The 20,878-nt window shown below is 39.5% G+C and overlaps 1 protein-coding gene across 4 annotated transcripts in view; it reads left to right on the top strand.

The window, feature by feature from the left end:
- The first annotated feature begins 1,768 nt into the window (after positions 1-1,768).
- MED17 (mediator complex subunit 17) overlaps positions 1,769-20,878 on the top strand; it is a 33,017-nt gene continuing 13,907 nt past the window's right edge. Inside the window, exons 1-9 of one of the 4 annotated variants that reach the window (XM_064288824.1) lie at positions 1,770-2,174; positions 6,550-6,716; positions 10,372-10,591; positions 12,751-12,887; positions 12,992-13,076; positions 13,621-13,773; positions 14,747-14,877; positions 15,848-16,032; positions 20,190-20,327. In XM_064288824.1, coding sequence (XP_064144894.1) covers positions 1,925-2,174; positions 6,550-6,716; positions 10,372-10,591; positions 12,751-12,887; positions 12,992-13,076; positions 13,621-13,773; positions 14,747-14,877; positions 15,848-16,032; positions 20,190-20,327 — 1,466 coding nt within the window. In that variant the 5' untranslated portion in view covers positions 1,770-1,924. Of the gene's footprint in view, positions 2,175-6,549; positions 6,717-10,371; positions 10,592-12,750; positions 12,888-12,991; positions 13,077-13,620; positions 13,774-14,746; positions 14,878-15,847; positions 16,033-20,189; positions 20,328-20,878 lie in introns of all 4 variants that reach the window. The other 3 variants (XM_003415587.4, XM_023554718.2, XM_010595391.3) reach the window with 3 other exon arrangements.

Genomic DNA, 20,878 nt, shown 5'->3' on the forward strand with positions numbered 1-20,878 from the left:
CTGTTGAAAACCCTATGGAGCACACTCAGTTCTACTCTGATACAGGTGGAGTTGCCTTGACTCCAGGGCAACTGGTTAAGGTCTGTAGTGGTATCCTTTTGTTACCCGATTAGGGTCTGTGCCCTGGAGCAGCAGAGCCAATAAAACGTACTCCAAGTCAGAAAGAGTAAGAAAGTTAACTCAGGAGATGTATACATCACTGGAGACCCAGCAGCAACACAGGCTGTCTCTATGGAGTATGGAAGAGCGATTTTACATTAGCGCTTATACAGAATCTTATAAGGGTTAGAAGTGTCTTTGTGGTCAGCACACGGCCTGGACGGAAAAGTTATTCATTATAAGGTAGTGACAAAAGACTCTATCAGACTGAAGAGATACATGCCTGACATCTCTTTATCAGGCTAAAGATATACATATCAGACACCTGGGGTCTGATTTTCCTGTGGGGAAGTGTAAGTCATAGGTGGTTGGACAGAACAAAACAAAGTTATTTGCATCAGATTAAAACAAAGAACAAAGTCATTAAAGGTATGCAAAGGAGACAGACGGCAGGCAGAGGAAGGAGAAAAACTTACAGGTTCATCATGGCGTTATGACAAGTTCTCAATCGCCCGTTTTGAAAAGGAGAAAACATGCTGGGGAGTATTGGGGTCACACTTTCATTCCTGATATTAGTGATCTATCTGTGTCTTCTCTCTTTTTACCACGGTCAAAATACAGTATTATTAATTTATTGATCTTCCCAAAGAATTCTGTACCAGAAAATATAACCCATTGCCGTTGAGTTTGACTCAAAGCAACCCTATAGAAAAGAGTAGACCTGTCCCGTACGATTTCCAAGGAGTGGCTGGTGGATTCGAACCACTGACCTTTCGGTTAGCAGCTGAGCTCTTAACTACTGTGCGACCAGGGTTCCCAGAAAATAAAAAGAACTCTCTAAATTCAACAGTAAGAAAACACTCATTTTAAAATGGCCAAAAGACTTTAACATACACTTCACCAGAGAAGATATAAAAAGCCCACTGCCAACAAGTCGGTTCCGACTCATAGCGACCCTATAGGAAAGTGCAGAACTGCCCCATAGGACCCTATGAGTAGAACTGCCCTGTAAGTTTCCAAGGAGCGTCTGGTGGATTAGAACTGCCGTAGCTCTTAACCGCTACACCACCAGGGTTTCCCATTAAGTCATTAAAAAAAAAAAAAAAAAATTTTTTTTTTTTTAGAGAGATGTAAATTAAAATTACAATAAACTTAAAAAAAAGACTGCCAACACCCAGTACTGGGGATTATATGGAACACTTCGCTTTCTCATACATTGCCGGTGGTAATGCAAAATGGAACAGCCACTCATGAAAACTGTTCAGCAGTTTCTTAAAAACTTAAACATTTACCATATGACCCAGCAGTCCCACTCCTAGATATTTACTTACCTTGGAAAATTAACTTACATTGACACAAAAACTTGTACACGAATGTGCATGGCCAGACTACCAGAGAAGGGCACCAGCTACTCCATTAATATTTTGTTGCTGTTCAGTGATGTAAGCAACACAAAGTTTAAAAACACTTCTAAAAGTCTTATGAAGAAGAAAAATCCTGTCAGCAACCAGTCCCACCGATGAAGACCCCGAAACGCCTTTCGCCATGACCCCAGGAAGTTTTTCCCGATCTCCAATAGGATTCTCCCGCCGCGCGCGCCCGGAGCAGCCCACGCCCGCCCAGTGGCGCTCCCAAGACTGCTAGCCGAGGGCTGCAGTGCATGCTGGGAGAGTCCCTGGCCCTCCGCTTTGTTTCCGGCCCGACAGCTGAGTTTCTGCTCCCAGGCCCCCAGGTTCCTGGTTCCCGGCTCCTGGCGTAGGCGCCTCTGACTCCACCGCGGTTTTTACCTCGCGCGGGACTCCTTTCGCTGCACGCCGCCGCCAGCATGTCTGGGGTTCGCGCTGTGCGGATCAGCATCGAGTCGGCCTGCGAAAAGCAGGTCCAGGAGGTGGGCCTGGATGGCACTGAGACCTATCTGCAGCCGCTGTCCATGTCGCAGAACCTGGCGCGTCTGGCCCAGCGAATCGATTTCAGTCAGGGTTCCGGCTCCGAGGAGGAGGAGGCGGCGGGCGCCGAGGGCGACGCGCAAGACTGGGCGGGCGCCGGGTCCAGCGCGGACCAGGACGAGGAGGAAGGTGAGACTGTGTCTCCGCCGAGCAGGGTCTCGGGGTCCTAGTACTCGCTCGGTAATGTCACTCTGCCTCTCCCCTACTGGGCGCGACGCTGTGCGTGGGAGCAGTTTGAAAGTTAACACCCGTGAGGAAGAATTCTTGTGCTCATCATCATCGCTATTTTACAGCGGGATAATTTAGGACACTAGGTCTTCTTGAGTGGGAGCGTTTAAATAAATACAGTAGAACCCACGGAAGCTGGAAGCTGTAAGGCGGAAACCTGTCACAGAAGGAAAAGGCAAATATTTTCCACTAATAGTAATAGAAAAATGTTAAGACTGCACCCTGCCAAAGGCGGAAAACAAGGCAGGCCTTTTGAGTTCCGGCTTTCACAGGTTTCACTGTGTCTTATAAAACTGTTGTAATGTGGCACAGGTTATGTCTGAGCTCATAAGGTAATAGCGCTGCTCTGGCTTGACTAGTTGTGTTGACTGGAGTACTAGGTGAGGTTTAAAGGATAGGCAGGGACTAGATCATGAAAGCCTTGTGGGCCAGGATATGCTTTTGGCTGTTACAAGGACAATGGAAAGCTTTTGGAGGCTTTGGAGTAGAGACAGAGATGAATTTGTTTTAAAAAGATTACTTTGGATGCCATGCAGTAAATGGATTACAGAGAAAATAAAACTGGAAGAGGGAGGCTAGCTAGGGGGCTATTGTAGAATTGTAGAAACAGTATGAGTGGTTTTGGATCTCATTTTCAGGGGAAAAAAAAATCAAAATTCTTGATTTAGTTATTTAACAGACCCTGTGTAAATGGAAGTTTAAAGATGTCAAGCCAATGGTGTTATGACAGTTGGGTCCATTTGGGGAAAAAAAAAGTAGATACTACCTCATATCTCACATGGAAATTGATTCCACAAAGAGTGAAGCGCCAAATGAAGAAGGTAAAAATATTGGAAGAAATATTAAAAGAATAATTGTATAATTCAGGGAGCAGGACAGACCTTAAGCAAGGTAGGAAACAAGTTATAAAGGAAAAAATAAATACATTAATTATGTAAAATTAAAAAAGAATAAAGGAAAAAATAGCATAAACAAAGCAAAAAGATAACTGACAGAGTAGGAAGAGTATTTGCAACACATATGATACACAACTGGTTGTTGTCGTTAGGTGCCTTTGAGTCCAGTTGGTTCCGGCTCGTACGGACCTTGCGTACAACAGAAGGAAACACTGCCCTGTCCTGCGCCATCCTCGTGATAGTTGTTAGGCTTGAACCCATTGTTGCAGCCAGTGTGTCAATCCATCTCCTTGAGGGGCTTTCTCTTTTTCGCTGGCCCTCTGCTTTACCAAGCATGATGTCCTTCTCCAGGGACTAATCCCTCCTGATAACATGCCCAAAGTACATGAGCTGAAGTCTCACTACCCTTGCCTCTAAGGAGCATCCTGGTTGTACTTCTTCCAAGACAGATTTGTTCGTTCTTTTGGCAGTCCATGGTATATTCAGTATTCTTTACTAACACCATAATTCAAAGGTATCAATTCTTTTTCTGACTTCCTTATTCGTTGTCCAGCTTTCGCATGCATATGAGGCGATTGAAAACACCATAGCTTGGGTCAGGCGCACTTTAGTCCTCAAGGTGACATCTTTGCTTTTTAACACTTTAAAGAGGTTTTTTGCAGCAGATTGGCCCAGTGCAATGCATTCTTTGACTTCTTGACTGCCGCTTCCATGGGTGTTGATCGTGAATCCAAGTAAAATGAAGTCCAACTTCAGTCTTTTCTCCATTTACCATGATGTTGCATATTGGTCCAGCTGTGAGGATTTTTGTTTTCTTTCTTTCTTTATTTTTTTTTTATGTTTAGGTGTAATCCACACTGAAGGCTGTAGTCTTTGATCTTCATCAGTAAGTGCTTCAAGTCCTCCTCACTTTCAGCAAGCAAGGTTGTGTCATCTGCATAACATAGGTTGTTAATGAGTCTTCCTCCAATCCTGATGCCATGCATGGTCTTCACATAGTCCAGCTCCTCACGTTATTTGCTCAGCATACAAATTGAATAAGTATGGTGAAAGGATACAACCCTGAGTCACACCTTTCCTGACATTAAATCATGCAATCTCCCCATGTTCTGTCCAAACAAGTGCTTCTTAATCTACGCCCAGGTTCCTCAGGAGCACAATTAAGTGTTCTGGAATTCCCATTCTTTCCAATGTTATCCATAATTTGTTATGATCCACACAGTTGAATGCCTTTGCATAGTCAGTAAAACACAGGTAAACATCTTTCTGGTATTTTCTGCTTTCTGCCAGGATCCATCTGACGTCAGCACAATTGGTTAATATCCCTAATACTCAAAGAGTTCCTTCAAACTGGAAGGAAAATGACAAATCAATGAAAAAATAGGCCAAGGATATTAACAGGTTAAAAAGGATAGACTTCATATGCCAATAAATATAAAAAAATATGCTCAATCTCACTAATGCAAATTAAAGCATCGGTAAGATACTATTTTCATGTGTAAGATTAGTAGAGATTTACAAGACTGTTAATACCCAGAGTTAGGAATGTGAATTCCATAAATCTTTGTGGAAGCAGAATGTCACATCTTTCTCCCATAGAGTGGCTAATGGATTTGAACCGCCAATCTTTTGGTTAACAGCCAAGCACTTAACCAGTGCGCCACCAGGGCTCCTTCAGAGCTTTTTTAGAAGACGATTTAGCAGTTCAATATATACAGATATGTGGAAACCCTGGTGGCGTAGTGGTTGAGTGCTACGGCTGCTAACCAAGAGTCTGGCAGTTTGAATCCGTCAGGCGCTCCTTGGAAACTCTATAGCGCAGTTCTACTCTGTTCTATAGGGTCGCTATGAGTTGGAATCGACTCGACGGCAGTGGGTTTTGTTTTTGGTATATACAGCATGTTTAAAATGTGCATATCATTTGACCCACTAATACCATGGTTAAGAATTTAATGCGGTCAGGATGTTTACTGTAACACTGATGGAAGCAATCTCCATGTCCATTAAATGGGAATGGTTAAACTTATTGTACATTCATGCTCCAGAATGTCATGTTGTTATTGTTAGGTGCTGTTGAGTTGTTTCTCCGGGGCACTTGGGTTGGGCCTCCTGGCTAGGTCATGGTATCGGTGTTAAAAAAAAAATGAAGTAAATCTATATGTGCTTATGTGAAAGTGTCTCTAGGACATGTTATTAAGTGGGGGGAGGGAGGAAACAAATGACAGAAAAATGGGAGCATATGTATACAAATGGGGACGTTGGTGATTCAGGGGTAGGATTCTCACCTGGCATGCCGGAGACCCAAGTTCATTTCTGGCCAGTGCACCTCATGCGAAGCCACCACCTATCTGTGAAGAATTATGGGTTGCTTTTTTTTATGATGCTGAAGTAAACCCTGGTGGCGTAGTGGTTAAGTGCTACGGCTGCTAACCAAAAGGTCGGCAGTTCAGATCTGCCAGGTGCTCCTTGGAAACTCTATGGGGCAGTTCTACTCTGTCCTATAGGGTCGCTATGAGTCGGAATCAACTCGATGGCAGTGGGGTATTTTTTTGGTATGATGCTGAACAGGTTTCAGCAGAGCTTCCAGACTTAGGTGGACTATGAGCGTTCTACTTCTGCAAATCGGCCAGTGAAAACCTTATGAATCCCAGTGGTCAGATCCCCAACTGATCATGAGGATGGCTCAGGACTGGGCAACATTTTATTCTGTTGTGCATGGGGTGTCCATGAGTTGGGGGCCCCACTTGATAGCAGGTAACAACAACAACAACCTGTATGTAAATGCAGAGAAAAACATTTGAAAGGGTACACCCTGACTATTAAAAGAGGTTAGTTCTCAAGAGAGGGGAGGGAGAGGACTCTGACTTTTTACTCTATAATTCTGCATTGTTTGAACTTTTCTCACACTGAGCATGTTTTTGTATATTTCATTAAAAAATTAATTTGAAAAAAAGGATTGAAAGATAACATTAATAGTGGTTAATATCTGAATGATGACATTATAGGTAATTTTTGTTTTTGTATTTTTCTGTATTTTGGAAATTCTTTACAATTACTTATTCATGTTTTAAAAGCTGAGGAGGGGGAGGGAAGGTCATTAAAAGGCTTGCATAAATTTTAAAAGTTTTTGAGCTCCTGCTTAAGTGTTGCACTGATATATTTAACCTGCGGAAATTGGATATCGCATTTGTTTTGCCATTGCAGGAATGCTAACGTAAATGTTAACAAAGATTCAAGAAAGAATGAAGGGAACAGAATAAAAGAAGAGGGATCAGTTTGAAATAAAATTCATTATTTCTCTTTTTAATACTTTGAAGCCTGCAAATGAGCTTTCTGTCTTCTTTTCAGTGTAGTTAATACTTGTATATTTCTTTTTTCAGGGTTGGTAAAATTTCAGCCTTCCCTTTGGCCTTGGGACTCAGTGAGGAACAATCTGAGGAGCGCCCTGACAGAGATGTGCGTCCTCTATGACGTTCTCAGCATCGTAAGGGATAAAAAGTTCATGACACTTGACCCTGTTTCTCAGGATGCACTTCCTCCAAAACAGGTATAAGAACATCAGTGGGCCTTAATCGAAGAATGGTGCCGTTTTATTAAGTCCCAGGACCACTTTGTAGGCTGTGTGCTTACTGTACTCTTTTCTTGCAAAATGAAGACTAGATGAAACTTTAAAGACTGTTGTTGTTAGGTGCCCTCGATTCTGACTGGTAGCTTTAGAGACTAAATGGCCTAAAACAAAAGCTTAAAACTGTATCTCCTCTTGTGTGTTAGGTAGCATTTATTATATACCTGTGGCCCTTGGAAAAGTTAAGTTTCATTAATAATGGAATACTTTAAAAGTCCCCAAATTGTAACAAGTTTTTACAACCTGGCCCTTGGTCTGTAATATATTAAACAAGAGTGTGATGGTAAAAAAAAAAAAAATGACTTTGGAGCCAGATGGAGCTGGATTCAAATCCTGCCTCTGCCCCTCACTAGTTGTGTGGTACTGAGCAAGTTATTTTCTCTTTCTAACTCTGTTTTCCTCTCTATAATGCTTCAAAATGTGTTGTCAGCACTAGAATGTAAACTCCAGAGGGCAGGAAACATGTCTGTCTTATCTGTCTCTGTAATTCCAGTGCCTAGCACCGTGCCTGGTATATAGCAGATACTCAGTGTCTTAGTCATCTAGTGCTGCTATAACAGAAATACCACAAGTGGATGGGTTTAACAAAGAGAAATTTATTTTCTCACAGTCCAGTAGGTTACAAGTCCAAATTCAGGATGTTGGCTCCAGGGGAAGGCTTTCTTTCTCTGTTGGCTCTGGAGAAAGGTCCTTGTCCTAAATCTTGCACTGGTCGAGGAGCTTCTTAGGTGCAGAGACCCCATGTCCAAAGGACATGCTGTGCTTCTGGTGCTGCTTTCTTGGTGGTATGAGGTCCCCAACTCCCTGCTTGCTTCCCTTTCCTTTTATCTCTTAGAGACAAGGTGGTGCAGGCCACACCCCAGGGAAACTCCCTTTACCTTGGATCAGGGAGGTGACACGAATTAGCATGGTGTTACAATCCCACCCTAATCCTCTCAACATAAAATAACAATCACAAAATGGAAGACAACTACACACTACTGGGAATCATGGCCTAACCAAGTTGATACATATTTTTGTGGGGACACAGTTCAATCCATGACACTCAGTAAGTGTGGAACAAATAAAACGAGATAATGTAGTTATCACATAAAAAACTAGTAGCTCTGTGTCTGACACATGGCTACTCTATAAATATTAGCTGTTATCATTATTATAATATTTAGAGCCTCCACGGAGGCAGCCCTGAACCAGGCCCTGAAAATTGGGTGGAATTTAGGTAGTTAAGGAGTTCCTCTACTTGTTGGCAAGTTAACATTTCTACATCGTGGTTTCCTCATCTGGAGGTATTACTAGGTTTTTAAAAATCTTACTTTGTAGGGTTGTTCTGAGCAAATGAGATGATAAATGCATTTAGAATAGCATTTGGTACATAATAAGAATTTAAGAAATGTTTCAGTACTTTACTACTATTCTAGACAGGGGAACAGCAGGAGAGAGGACACAGGAATGATTATTTTACCCATTTTTCAGGACGTGGTTTGAGAATGCCCTCCATGGAGTTCTTCCTACTGCTCTAGCTCTCAGTATCTCCCTCGAAATGAACTGGGATCATGTAGGTTGTGAGCGTAAAAATGATAATAACAGCAGCTAATGCTTATAGAGTAGCTATGTACCAGGTGTTATTCTAAGAGCTTTTCATATATTAACTAATTTAATCCTCTCAACAACCCTCATTTTCACAGTTAAGATGTGCTCAGAGAGGTAAGTACCAAAACCAAACCCACTGCCGACGAGTCAATTCTGACTCATAGCAACCCTATAGGAAAGAGTAGAACTGCCCCATAGAGTTGCCAAGGAGTGCCTGGTGCATTCGAACTGCCGACCTCTTGGTTAGCAGCCATAGCACTGAACCACCACATCACAGTTGATAAAATGCGCTCAGAGAGGTAAGTAGCTGATCTAAATCACATAGCTAGAAAGTGGGAAGGCTAGGATGGCCTTCATCCTTTTATTATCTAAATTCTAACCCCCACCTTTTTTTTTAGTATCTTGTTAGAAAAGTTGGAAAGACCAAATTGTAGAAGGCATTAAAAGCTGGGTAGCATTGTTGACATTTGATGAAGAACATACTCAGTTTTTGAACAGTGGAAGATGAAAACAGAAGGGTGCCTTGGTGAATGAAGAGTCTGAAGTCAGGGAGTTGAGTTAGGAGGCTCTTATGATGGTGTCAGCCATGACCAAGTTAGTGACGTGGAGAAAAACAGTGAATGTAAAAAACTATTTGCACATAAAACTAACTGAATTTAATTACTTGCATAATAATTTCTAATAATCTCAAAATCTAGAAACATTGTGCTGGAAGACATCTTATAGGTCATTAAGTCTGCTTTCCTCATTTTACGGAGAGGGAGCCAAGGCCTGGAGAGATTGTGATATATTCAGGTTGCAGTAAAGCCTGTTGTTAGAGAGCCAAGACTAGAAGTCTAGCCCCTTACTCATAGTCCAGTGCCTTTTCCATTATTGTGCACTGTTTTCCAGTGAGTCTCCAGGGGGTTCTTAAGATCCGTAGAAGCTTCTTAGAATTGGAGCCCTGGTGGCCCAGTGGTTAAGAGCTCAGCAGCTAACCAAAGGTTGGCAGTTTGAATCAACCATACGCTCCTTGGAAACCCTATGGGCCAGTTCTCCTCTGTCAGGAGTTCTACTCTAAGGGTCAGAATCGATTTAATGATGGCGGGTCCCTGATATGACCAGACGATTGTTGTGATGTTTGTATGAAACATTTTATGTGATTTTCTCTCTTAGATAGCCAGAAACTTTATTTTGTTAAACCTGACTACTTAGAGATGTGTTCTGGTTAATAAAATACACAAATTGGTGGTGGTAGCAGATATTTATATAAGTATATATAATATATAGGTTTTAACTTTAAGCAGTTTTTTAAGAAATTAGCATTTAGTGAAGTCAATTTAATATTCATTCTACATGTTTTCAGTCTTAATTTCAAGGCACTTCCCTTTAAAAAAAAAAAAAAAAAACCATTGCTGTCGAGTCAGTCCCAACTCATAGTGACCCTATAGCCCCATAGAGTTTCCAAGGAGTGCTTGGTGGATTCAGACTGCTGACCTTTTGGTTAGCAGCTGTAGCAATTAACCACACTATGCCACCAGGGTACTCAAGGCACTTCAGTAAGTTGCAATTATAAAAGATAATTTCACGACTGTACTGGTTGGATCGTTCATGTATTCTTTGTGTCAAATATTATATGCCAGGCATTGTTATAGAGTCTACCATCATGTAGGTTACATTCAAGCAGGGATTATAGACTTTAAGCGGAAGTATAGTGACTGTCACCAAAGGGTATACACACCAGAAAAAGTGGCCTAATCTAGACTGGGCACAGTTGACTGCAGTGGTAGGTTCTGACTTCTAGTCTTTATGTGAGTTGACCAGAGAAATAGTTTTAGGGTTATTTAAAAAACAACACTACATTGTTATGTGTACTCCCCACCTTCTCTTTCCTTTTCTTTAATTTCTAAATTTTCTTTTTAGTATTTTTTTATTGAAAAAAAAAAATGTGTGATTTAAAAGTCATTTATAAATAATACAGAGCCACGCTTTTGGATTGTTTTTGTAGAACCCTCAGACATTACAACTGATATCTAAAAAGAAGTCACTTGCTGGAGCAGCGCAAATCCTATTAAAGGGGGCAGAAAGATTAACTAAATCAGTTACTGAAAATCAAGAAAATAAGCTACAAAGAGACTTCAACTCTGAGCTTTTGCGATTAAGGCAACACTGGAAACTCAGAAAAGTTGGAGATAAAATTCTTGGAGATCTGAGCTACAGAAGTGCAGGTATAGATAATTGTAAAACTATGTGTTTCATCTAAGTATATGCAAGATTGATTGGAATGCTGCATATTTCTTCTGTTGTTTCTCAAATACTACATTTGGATATTCTGATTTCTATACATTAGCCTAAAGGAGCTAAAACCACTCTTATTTAAGCTTATAATGTTGTCGTTAGGTGCCTTTGAATTGTTTTTAACTCATAGCAACCCCACTGACAGTAGAACTGCTCCATGGGATTTTTTCACTGTGATCTTTCTGAAGGTAGATTGCCAGGTCTTTCTCCCACAGAACCACGGAGTCACTGACTTTTTGGCCAGCAGCCAGCTGCTTAACCATTTGTACCACCAGGACTCCTTAATGATATAATAAATACTATAGATCCAATCTGAAAACCTTTTAGGTAAATTTAACAGAAAGTTTAAGGACAGGGTTTATGTGCTAACACACCCTGAACCATAATTGCCATTTTAGTCAGAAATGAGGTAGAACTAGACTCCTCAATCAGGACCTTACCTGTAACCCTTTAAACCTGAGAATAAAAGGAGAAAAAATTTCTGTTTTTCCTTATTTTTCTTCCATTTAGCTTACTAAGCTGTTTTCAGGTCCTAGGTAAAGAGAGAGGATGGTGAAAACACTTCGCCTTCCTTATCCCAATTCAACCAAGGCTGCAACACTGACGTAAGCAATATGTATTTAGTTGGATTATACCAAAGTTTGATGCTCTCAAATTCACATCTTTTGGTATAAATCCTTTGTCATTGAGCTATAATAGGTTTTTCAAGATAATGAAGGCGGTGTCTTGTAAGTTGCTCAGTGGTAATCAGAAGAGCTGTAAGTTAAAAGTTCATAAGGTTCATAGCTCAATGGGGTAAAAGTTTTGAATTCCAAGGAATAAGGAAAGGAGTCATGGCTATAATGGTTGAGATAACAATAGCAGAGAAGAACTCTACCTTGGAGTTAGGACACCTGAATTTAAATACCACTCTGCCCCTTTATTTGTTGTGTACCTTTGTCATTTAGCTTTTGTCTTCTTAATTGTAAAATGAGGATAGCAGTACCTTCCTACCCATTGCTGTCGAGTCCATTCTGATGCACAGTGACCCTATAGGATAGGGTAGAACTGCCCCATAGAGTTTCCAAGGAGCGCCTGGTGGATTCAAACTGCCGATCCTTTGGTTAGCAGCTGAGCTCTTAATGACTGTGCCACCGGGGCTCCAGTACCTTCCTAGCAGATAGTAAAGGGTTGAAGGAGATAATGAAAGTAAAAATGGTTTGAAGCTAATTCTCAGATGTTGCAGTTGAGGTCTAAAAAGGAATCACTCGCTGGAGCAAGCTATCCTTTTCCTAAAATTAACTGAAGGTAAGTTGAGGTGGTTAGGTCAAATTAGGGAGTTTTGAATTCTGGAAATAAAATCCTATTTCAAAAATGAATTCAAGGTAGTAAAGCCATTTTTACACTTTGATAGGTGGTCTGTAAAAATGGCGCTTTCTGCCTGTGAACATTGTAGATTACATAAAAATACTTTTCTTAGTTTCTGTCAGTGGGATTGTCACTCATGATTATAAGAGAATTGAATTACATTCTGTTTTTAATTGCAGGAAGGTCTTAAAAACCTTTCCATGTTATAAAACGGCAATTGTATTTAACCACACACTCGTCACATAATTCAACAACCCAAAACTTACTGAACTACACAAAAAAACACATAAAAATCTAGGAACTGGTTAAAAAGGGTGTGTCTGTTGTCCTTTTGTCTTTCTCTTGGTGAATTCAGAACACTTCAGCTGCAACCTTTCTACAGAGGCTAAGGTCCAGAAGTACTACATCTTCAAGTTTTAAGTCTGAGGAGGCATTTTGTAGTAGATCCTTTGTATCACAGTGCCATTGAAGTAAAACAATTTGGGTGGCCCATAGAGTCCATATTATACTGATGCCGTTAGATTAAGGAGTGTTTTTGTTTTTATTTTTAAAGTAAATAACACTCCGCCCCTTCTTTCCTCCCTTTGCTTACCACCCCTCCCCATCTCTGCCAAATCTTTCTCATACGCACACACACTTTATGGTTCGGCAGTGGGGTTATGAAGTATTAATATATAATTTTTTTTTATGTAGGTTAAATAAAAATGTTAACTTTTTTATTTTTCTTTTAATACCCCGTTAGGATCTCTCTTTCCCCATCATGGTACATTTGAAGTAATAAAGAATACAGATATTGATCTGGATAAGAAAATACCAGAAGATTACTGTCCCCTTGATGTCCAAATTCCTAGTGATTTAGAGGGATCTGCATATATCAAGGTAATTGTCAAAGTATTTTTAAAATAATTTCTTATTAATAGCTCAGAAGCTAATTCACTGACTTTTTTTTTTTTTTTTTCCATGTTGTTTGTATTGTCACATAGGTTTCAATTCAAAAACAGGCTCCAGACATAGGTGACCTTGGCACAGTTAACCTCTTCAAACGACCTTTGCCCAAGTCCAAACCAGGTGTAGTTATGTTCTATTCTCTAACTTCTAGTTTAATCTGAACCTAACATTTGGAAATAAATTGAAGATAAATACAGATAGGAAGAATAGGTGTTTGGAGTAGGAACAATAAGAAATGTACTTTTGTAGCCTTTTAGGGGGCTGGGAGATTCTATAGGAAATCCTGGTGGCGTAGTGGTTAAGTGCTACAGCTGCGAACCAAAGGGGTTGGCAGTTCGAATCCACCAGGTGCTCCTTGGAAACTCTGTGGGGCAGTTCTACTCTGTCCTGTGGGGTCGCTATGAGTCGGAATGGACTTGACGGTACTGGGTTTGGTTTTTGGTTTTTGAGATTCTATAATTTTTAAATTTATGAACCCTTAGTGAATAGCTATGGAATATTTTTTGAAGATTGACCTTACCAGTTTTCTGTGTAAAAGAAATGAGATTATACATATGCTCTAATATAGTGTTTTCTGTTTTTTTTTTTTTTATTTGTTTAGATCACCATGTAAGCTAGTTAATGTATAATGTATTTAGATACATGTATATTTCCTGTTTTTCAGGTTCCCCACATTGGCAGACGAAATTAGAAGCAGCACAAAATGTTCTCTTGTGTAAAGAAATTTTTGCACAGCTCTCTCGGGAAGCTGTTCAAATTAAATCACAGATCCCTCACATTGTGGTGAAAAACCAGATTATCTCTCAGCCCTTTCCAGGTAAGAGAGACCAACCCTTTTGAAATTCTTAAGCAGTATGTTGTAACTGGGGGAACAGGACAAAGGGGGCATCTATTTGGGTGTGCTAGGGGAACGATAAGAGCAAAGAGGTGGCCAATAAAGCATACAACACAAACTATGGTGCTGACTCTATTCTGTGTCTTAAATGACGGAAGTCCTGGATTTTAGAATAGCATATCGTTAAAAATTTGCACTAGTGTGGCTGCCATTCAGCAGTTGCTTTGAAGTGTCCATCCTAACACCATCTGTGGGAGATTTTTCAGGGATGTCGCCTTATTGTCTAAAGAGATAACAGTAAGAAAAAGTTTAGTTTATTAAATACCCTTAAAAAAATTGCCCCATAGGGTTTCCAGGGAGCAGCTGGTAGATTCAAACTACCAACCTTTTGGTTAGCAGCCAAACTCTTAACCATTATGCCATCAGGGCTTCAAATTGGTAGACATTGGATTTTCAAATATTATTACAAAGTAATTGGACTTACCTTGAAGGTCAGTTTGTAGTAAACTTACGTTTTACGTAAGTTCTGGGAGTATCTTTTTAGGTCTTGTCAAAAGAATGGGTTCTGGAAATGAAAACTCCCGTCCTGGTTTTCACGGGAGCAGGGAAGAGTATCTATCTTCTAGTCAGTAAGACGAGATACCAGCTCTTTGTTTTAATTTTAAAGGCAGGAAGAAGCAAGTAAGTATGTAGCTTCTGTTCAGCTGCCTTGAGCCTTAGCTCCAAGTCAACAGCCACACTGGAGGTCAACAGAATTTAAGTTGTTAAATACTTGGTAGTTTATTATGTTCATAAACAGTCATTTTGGTGTACAGGTGTTAATTACGAGGTCTGATCTTCAAATATTGAATGTGTCTTTTGACAATGGGATATGACTATACTTTATGAAGATAAACAGTTTGTTCCTTTCCATATTTTAGATTATTTTCATCTGTCCCTTTTTTTTTTGTTTTAGGCTTACAGTTATCTATTTCTTTGTGTCATTCCTCAAATGATAAGAAATCCCAAAAATCTGCTACTGAGAAGCAAAGTCCAGAGGACCATCTTTATGTTCTAGAACATAATTTGCATTTACTGATTAGAGAGGTAATGAAATAAATGTTTTTCTTTACACTGTGGTGAGCATATCCAGGGCAGTAAGTATGCATAAGCCTCCCCTCGGTTGGGTCTTGATTACTCACAGAGCAGCAATAATCACTGACCATCTGTGAAGTGAAAGATCCTTGCTTTTTGCTGGGGGATACAGAGATAATCAGAATACAGTCCCTATTCCTAGTGGTAGAAATATACAACGAGCTTTATAGTAGAGGTATAAGAAGTGCATGTTAAATGGTGCAGAAGGGATGATCCTGTTTGGGGGATCAGGGGAAGTGTCTTGCGGGTGCCTGTGAACTGGACAGTTGAAATGAGTTATTTCAGGACATATTCTACCGTTAGGTTATTAGACCTGTGTTCCCAGAGTCCTGATTCACAGTTTAGGCTAATTTCAAAAGAATCACCTGAGAAACTTAATGTTGTTAGGTGCCATTTGAATCGATTCCGACTCACGGTGACCCTATTTACAATAGAATGAAACACTGCCTGGTCCAAAAACTTAATACAAATACATTTTCCAGCTCCCCTCGCCTCACTCCGAAGTCTGGTTCCATTGATTGTGATGATGCCTACAGTTCTGTACTTTGAAAAAGCTTCTCAGTTGCTTCTGATAGGCAGAACGGCTAACCTAGGGTATTGTAGAATAACTCTTTACTAAATGTGTATTGTGGAATAACTCTTTACTAAATGCATATGTTCTCTTGATCTGACTTACTGAACTTTATTTGATTTTGGATTTTAAAACTTTTAAAATAAAAAACAGAACTTGAGGGGGACACTTCTGTACAAACATTATATATGGCCCAGTAGATTCGCATTCATCTGTATGCCAGGATTGCTCATATGTGATTCAAACACATTGCTTTCATATTTCTAAAATGTGAGCTCTGCTTTGATCAGATGTTGCGTAATATTTCCCATGGTGAGTATTGGTCATTAAAAATGGCTTTTTTTGTTACAGTTTCATAAACAGACCTTGAGTTCCGTCATGATGCCTCATCCAGCAAGTGCACCTTTTGGCCACAAGAGAATGAGACTTTCAGGGCCTCAAGCTTTTGATAAAAATGAAATTAATTCATTACAGTCCAGTGAAGGGCTTCTGGAAAAAATAATTAAACAAGCTAAGCATATTTTTCTGAGGAGTAGGTATGGATGAACACATTTACTATTTTTCTTTGGAATTACCTTCCTTTTTTTTTTTTTTTTTTAATTATGATTTAGGTGAAAGTTTACAGAGCAAATTAGTTTCTCATTGAAGTTTATACACAGATTGTTTCATGGCATTGGCTGCAATCTGGCATTGTGTCAGCACTTGCCCCCTTTCCTTTTCCACCCCGGGTTTGCTGTGTCCATTCATCGAGCTTTCCTGCCCCCTCCTGCCTTCTCGCCTTTGTTCCTGGGCAGGGGTGGTCCATTTGATCTCATATACTTGATTGATCTAAAAAGAACATTCCTCACATGTGTTATTGTTTGTCTTATAGACCTCTCAAATCTTTGGCTGAAGGGAGTGACTTCAAGTCTGAGTTAGAAAGGTGTCCAGGGGCCATAGTCTTTTATTATTTCATGTACTTTATTTTTTGGATGCTGTCTTAGTTATCTAGTGCTGTTATAACAGAAATACCACAAGTGGATGGCTTTAACAAACAAATCTATTCTCTCACAGTCTGGGATGTTGGAAGTCCGAATTCAGGGTGCCAGCCCTAGGGGAAGGCTTTCTCTCCCTGTCAGCTCTGAGGGAAGGTCCTAGTCATCAATCTTCCCCTGATCTAGGAGCTTCTTAGTGCAGGGACCCTGGGTCCAAAGGACCCGCTCCCCTCCTGGTTCTTCATTCTTGGTGGTAGGAGGTCCCCCTGTCTTTCTGCTCTCCTCTTATATCTCAAAAGAGGTTGACTCAAGATACAACCTGATCTTTGCCTCATTAACAGAACTGCCTCTAATTCTGCTTCATTAACATCACGGAGGTAGGATTTACAACACACAGGAAAATCACATCAAATGACAAAATGGTGGACAGTCACACAGTACTGGAAATCATGGCCTAGCCAAGTTGACACACATTTTTGGGGAACCTAACTCAATCCATAACAGATACTTTTACCTTTTTTGCCATGGCGAGGAAAGGTGACTATAGTGGTCATAGACTGTCGAGGGGGAGACTTAGATCCATGGCTGATCTAACTTGATTATCTCTAACACTGATGGGAAAATTTTGAGACAACAGCCTAGGAATGTGCCTTAGAACATTTTCCTTTCTTCAGTAATTCATAAGATACTTATTCTTGAACTGATTTAAACCTTTTTTTTTTTTTTTTGAAGCATTCTATATTTTTTTGTTGTCACATTTTAGAACTTTGGAAGCCACTTTCTTATATGTAGACTGACTTAATCCACACTTTTTGAGGTAGGTAGCGTTACCCTGTTTTTACTGATAAGATTGAGGCTTAGAGAAGTTAGGCAGCTTGTTCAAGGTTACAGAGCTAATAAATAGTAAAACCAGGATTTATTCCTGGGTCTATGCAACACCAACACTTAGACTTTCTGTCTTCCGTGCCCATTTTTTAAAAAAGGACCTTATGTGATTGGCTATTATTGTATCTTTTTCATACGTTAGCTGGTACTCTTACATTATTGGAACTTAGTGAATATGACTGTTTTTACTTCATTCATGATTGTTCTTTGATAGAACTGCAGAATTTTCTGCATAGGTGGACTATTGTTTTACAGATGATATTTTATTTTTGATTTTCAGTTTTTTCCTGTTAATATAGTCATGGTTTTATTAACACACTAGAATGAAAAATTAGTCCTTCAGCTTGTGGTAAATGAATTAGGAAGACATTTTAGAGGAGACAACAAGATGCAATGGAAGGAGTGAGGAATTTAGAGTAAAAGGTATCTCTAAGCCAGGGCTCAACCACCCCTGGTAACTTTGGACAAGCCACTTAATTGCTGTGGCCTTCCATTTATTCTGCTGTCACCTGGGGATATAAGACTCAGGTCCTAAGATTAAACTAAATAATGTGTGCAGAAGTTCTTTGCAAACAATAGCATGTTATGTGGTAGGTTACTGTTGTTACTGTCCATGTATACATTTCAATTATAAAGCTTAATTTAAGTGTATTATTAGCTGTTATGGATTGAATTATATTCCCCCAAAGTATGTGTTATAAATCCTAACCTCTATGCCTATGGTTATAATCTCATTTGGGAATGGGTTGTTTTTATTATGTTGATGAGGCAGGATTAGTATAGGGTGTATCTTGAGTCTACCTCTATTGAGACACAAAAGAGATTAAACAAGTGACCAAAGCAGAGATGGGGGAAGAGAGATGTCAGGCCACATGAAGATTGCCCAAAAGCAGAAACTCCTAAGAGGCAAGGACCTTCGTCCAGAGCTGACAGTGAAAGCCTTCCTCTAGAGACAGCCCTCTGAATTTGGACTTCTGGTCTCCTAAACTGTGAGAAAATAAATTTCTTGCAATTCTTTTATAGCAGCTCTAGACATTTATTAGTCTTGCAAATTTCTGATTGTCCGTAAAATTCAGTGTTCCCTGAAGTAAATGAGGAGCAGGGGAATAACTGCCTTCAGAACCATTATTTATCTCAGAGGAGCAGTTTATAGTATTGGAAGCAGCAAAGCTTTAAAAATGTTCCTTTTTTCCTTAGTTATAGAAAAAGACTCTAATTGTACAAAAATAAAATTAAAATTAACCGCTATAACATCATCCAAAACTAAACCAAACCTGTTGCCATCAAGTCAATTCCAACTCATAGCTACCTTAAATAGGACAGAGTAGAATTGCCCCATAGGTTTCCAAGACTGTAATCTTTACGGAAGCAGACTGCCACATCTTTCTCCCGAGGAGTGGCTGGGTTCAAACTGCCGACCTTTCAGTTAGCAGCTGAGCGCTTAACCATTGTGCCACCAAGGCTCTCGTAAACACATACACAGGAAGAACTACTAACATGCTGGTCTGTTTGGGTATGGGGGTGTGTGTGTGTGTGTATCTTACTTTTTAAAGACATTCTGGATCGTGTACTTCTATCCTGCATTCACTTAAAATTATATTGTAAATTTTTTAATCTTTTATTAAATGCTTTCCAAAGGTAATAGCCTTTAATATCTCCTTATGTAAACCTTCTGTGATTTCTTTTACCAATTTTCAATTGCTAGACATTTTTTATTTCCAGTTTGTTGTCATATGCAATACTGAGATGAACATTATCATGTACATCTACCTGCTGTGTAGGAATTTTGAAGCACTCTCCCGGAAGTCAATCATGAAAAAAGAAGAGAAATCGGAACAGATTAAAAGGAAAAGCACTGGGCAGAAACAGCGTAAAAGAGCAAACCCTAAGCCTGCTTGTGTAAAGCCCCATGTGCTTAGCAGCTGGTCCTTTTTCCTGTTTTCCTCCCTTTTCTTTCTCTTGCCTAAAAAGTGCTAGAATTAGATAATTAGAAACTGAGGGCCTCCAAGTAGTTTGCTTAATTTACATGATTTATTCTTTGGTTCTAAGCAGTAGCTGTTTGGTGCATATAAGCTAAGATATAAAGGCAAAATTAATGGCTCTAGAATGAGACTCCTGGGGTTTTTAATCAGCTTACAGCTATGTGACCTTGGGAAAATTACCTAACGTTTCTCAGGTTCTGTTTTTTCATCTGTAGAATGGAGATAATAATAACACTTACCTCACAGTGTCTAAGATTAAATGATATAATTCATTAAAGCACTTATTATAATGTTTGGTACATGATGAACATTTGATAAATCCTATTTCTCATCTGTGTTTGTCATTTTTATTGCTCTTGTAGTATAAGGTTTGATTGTACAAAATGTCTCTAGCTTCTCTTGCATATGATTATAATTCCATTACAGCAGTGGGTCTTGGGTATGTCTGTGGCTCAAGACGTTTGTTAGCAGGGATCAAGTACTGACATTTATGAATTGATGTTGTTTATAGAAATTAGGTTAGTGCCCTAGAAATATCTTTCTCACATGAGTTCTGATAAGCTTTCCTTAGTGGGAGGAAATGGGTAGAGTTAAAGGGTAGCAAATCCATCCTGAATCGTGATAATCCCAAGTATGTGCCTGAGAGTGTGTTGTGATGTAAAGTTTAAAACCGTGCATCAGAGCGATGTAAAAGAGTTCTCAGAACTATAGCCGGCTTTTTTGTAAAGTCTTTGCCTTTCAGATGGTGGTATTTTTTAAAAGCCATTTAGTTTTTAAATTTTTATAAAATTGATAAATGATTTAAAATTTTATATGGTGACTTTTTTTTTTTTAACTTCTTTTCTTTAAAAGAACCGCCGCAACCATTGACAGCTTAGCAAGTCGCATCGAGGATCCTCAGATACAGGCTCATTGGTCAAACATTAATGATGTTTCTGAATCTAGTGTGAAAGTTTTAATCACATCACAAGGTTATGAACAAATATGCAAGTAAGCATCAAAAATAAAAGTTTTCCATTTAATATGTGAAGTTGCTTTTTATGTATTGATATTGGTGAGTGATTAGATCAAGCTTTTTGGTTTTTATTTGCTAGGATAGGGTAACATTACAGTTAATTATACCAACTGTAGGGTATTTGTAAGAATGAGAAGTAAGAATGTCTAAAATAGTTTCTATTAGGTAAATGTCACGTATTTGAGCTATGATAAAAAATGAACCGCAGCACTGAACAGAAAGCTTCTAACTTCCTTAGACTTGAGGTCTGCTTCAGTTCTTGCTAGAGACTGTGGCAAGCCTAGGATATTTGAAGTAAAGTAGGGCCATTTACCATAGAGCCTGTACCCTCAATATTGTGCCCCAAACGGACTAAGTTTTGTAGCTGTTCCCTGGTCTGGCGTTGATAGTGGGGCTTTTCCGTTTCGTGATTATGCTCTTACAGCTGGCTGACGCCTGCTATGAAGGGGTGAAATAGCTTTTGTCCCCAGCTTTCACAGAGGTGCAGTCTACTTGATTTGTGTTTACAAATGACAAGTTAATATAA

The sequence above is a fragment of the Loxodonta africana genome, chromosome 7 (assembly GCF_030014295.1).
Source record: "Loxodonta africana isolate mLoxAfr1 chromosome 7, mLoxAfr1.hap2, whole genome shotgun sequence".
In the NCBI taxonomy this organism is placed as follows: Eukaryota; Metazoa; Chordata; class Mammalia; order Proboscidea; family Elephantidae; genus Loxodonta; species Loxodonta africana.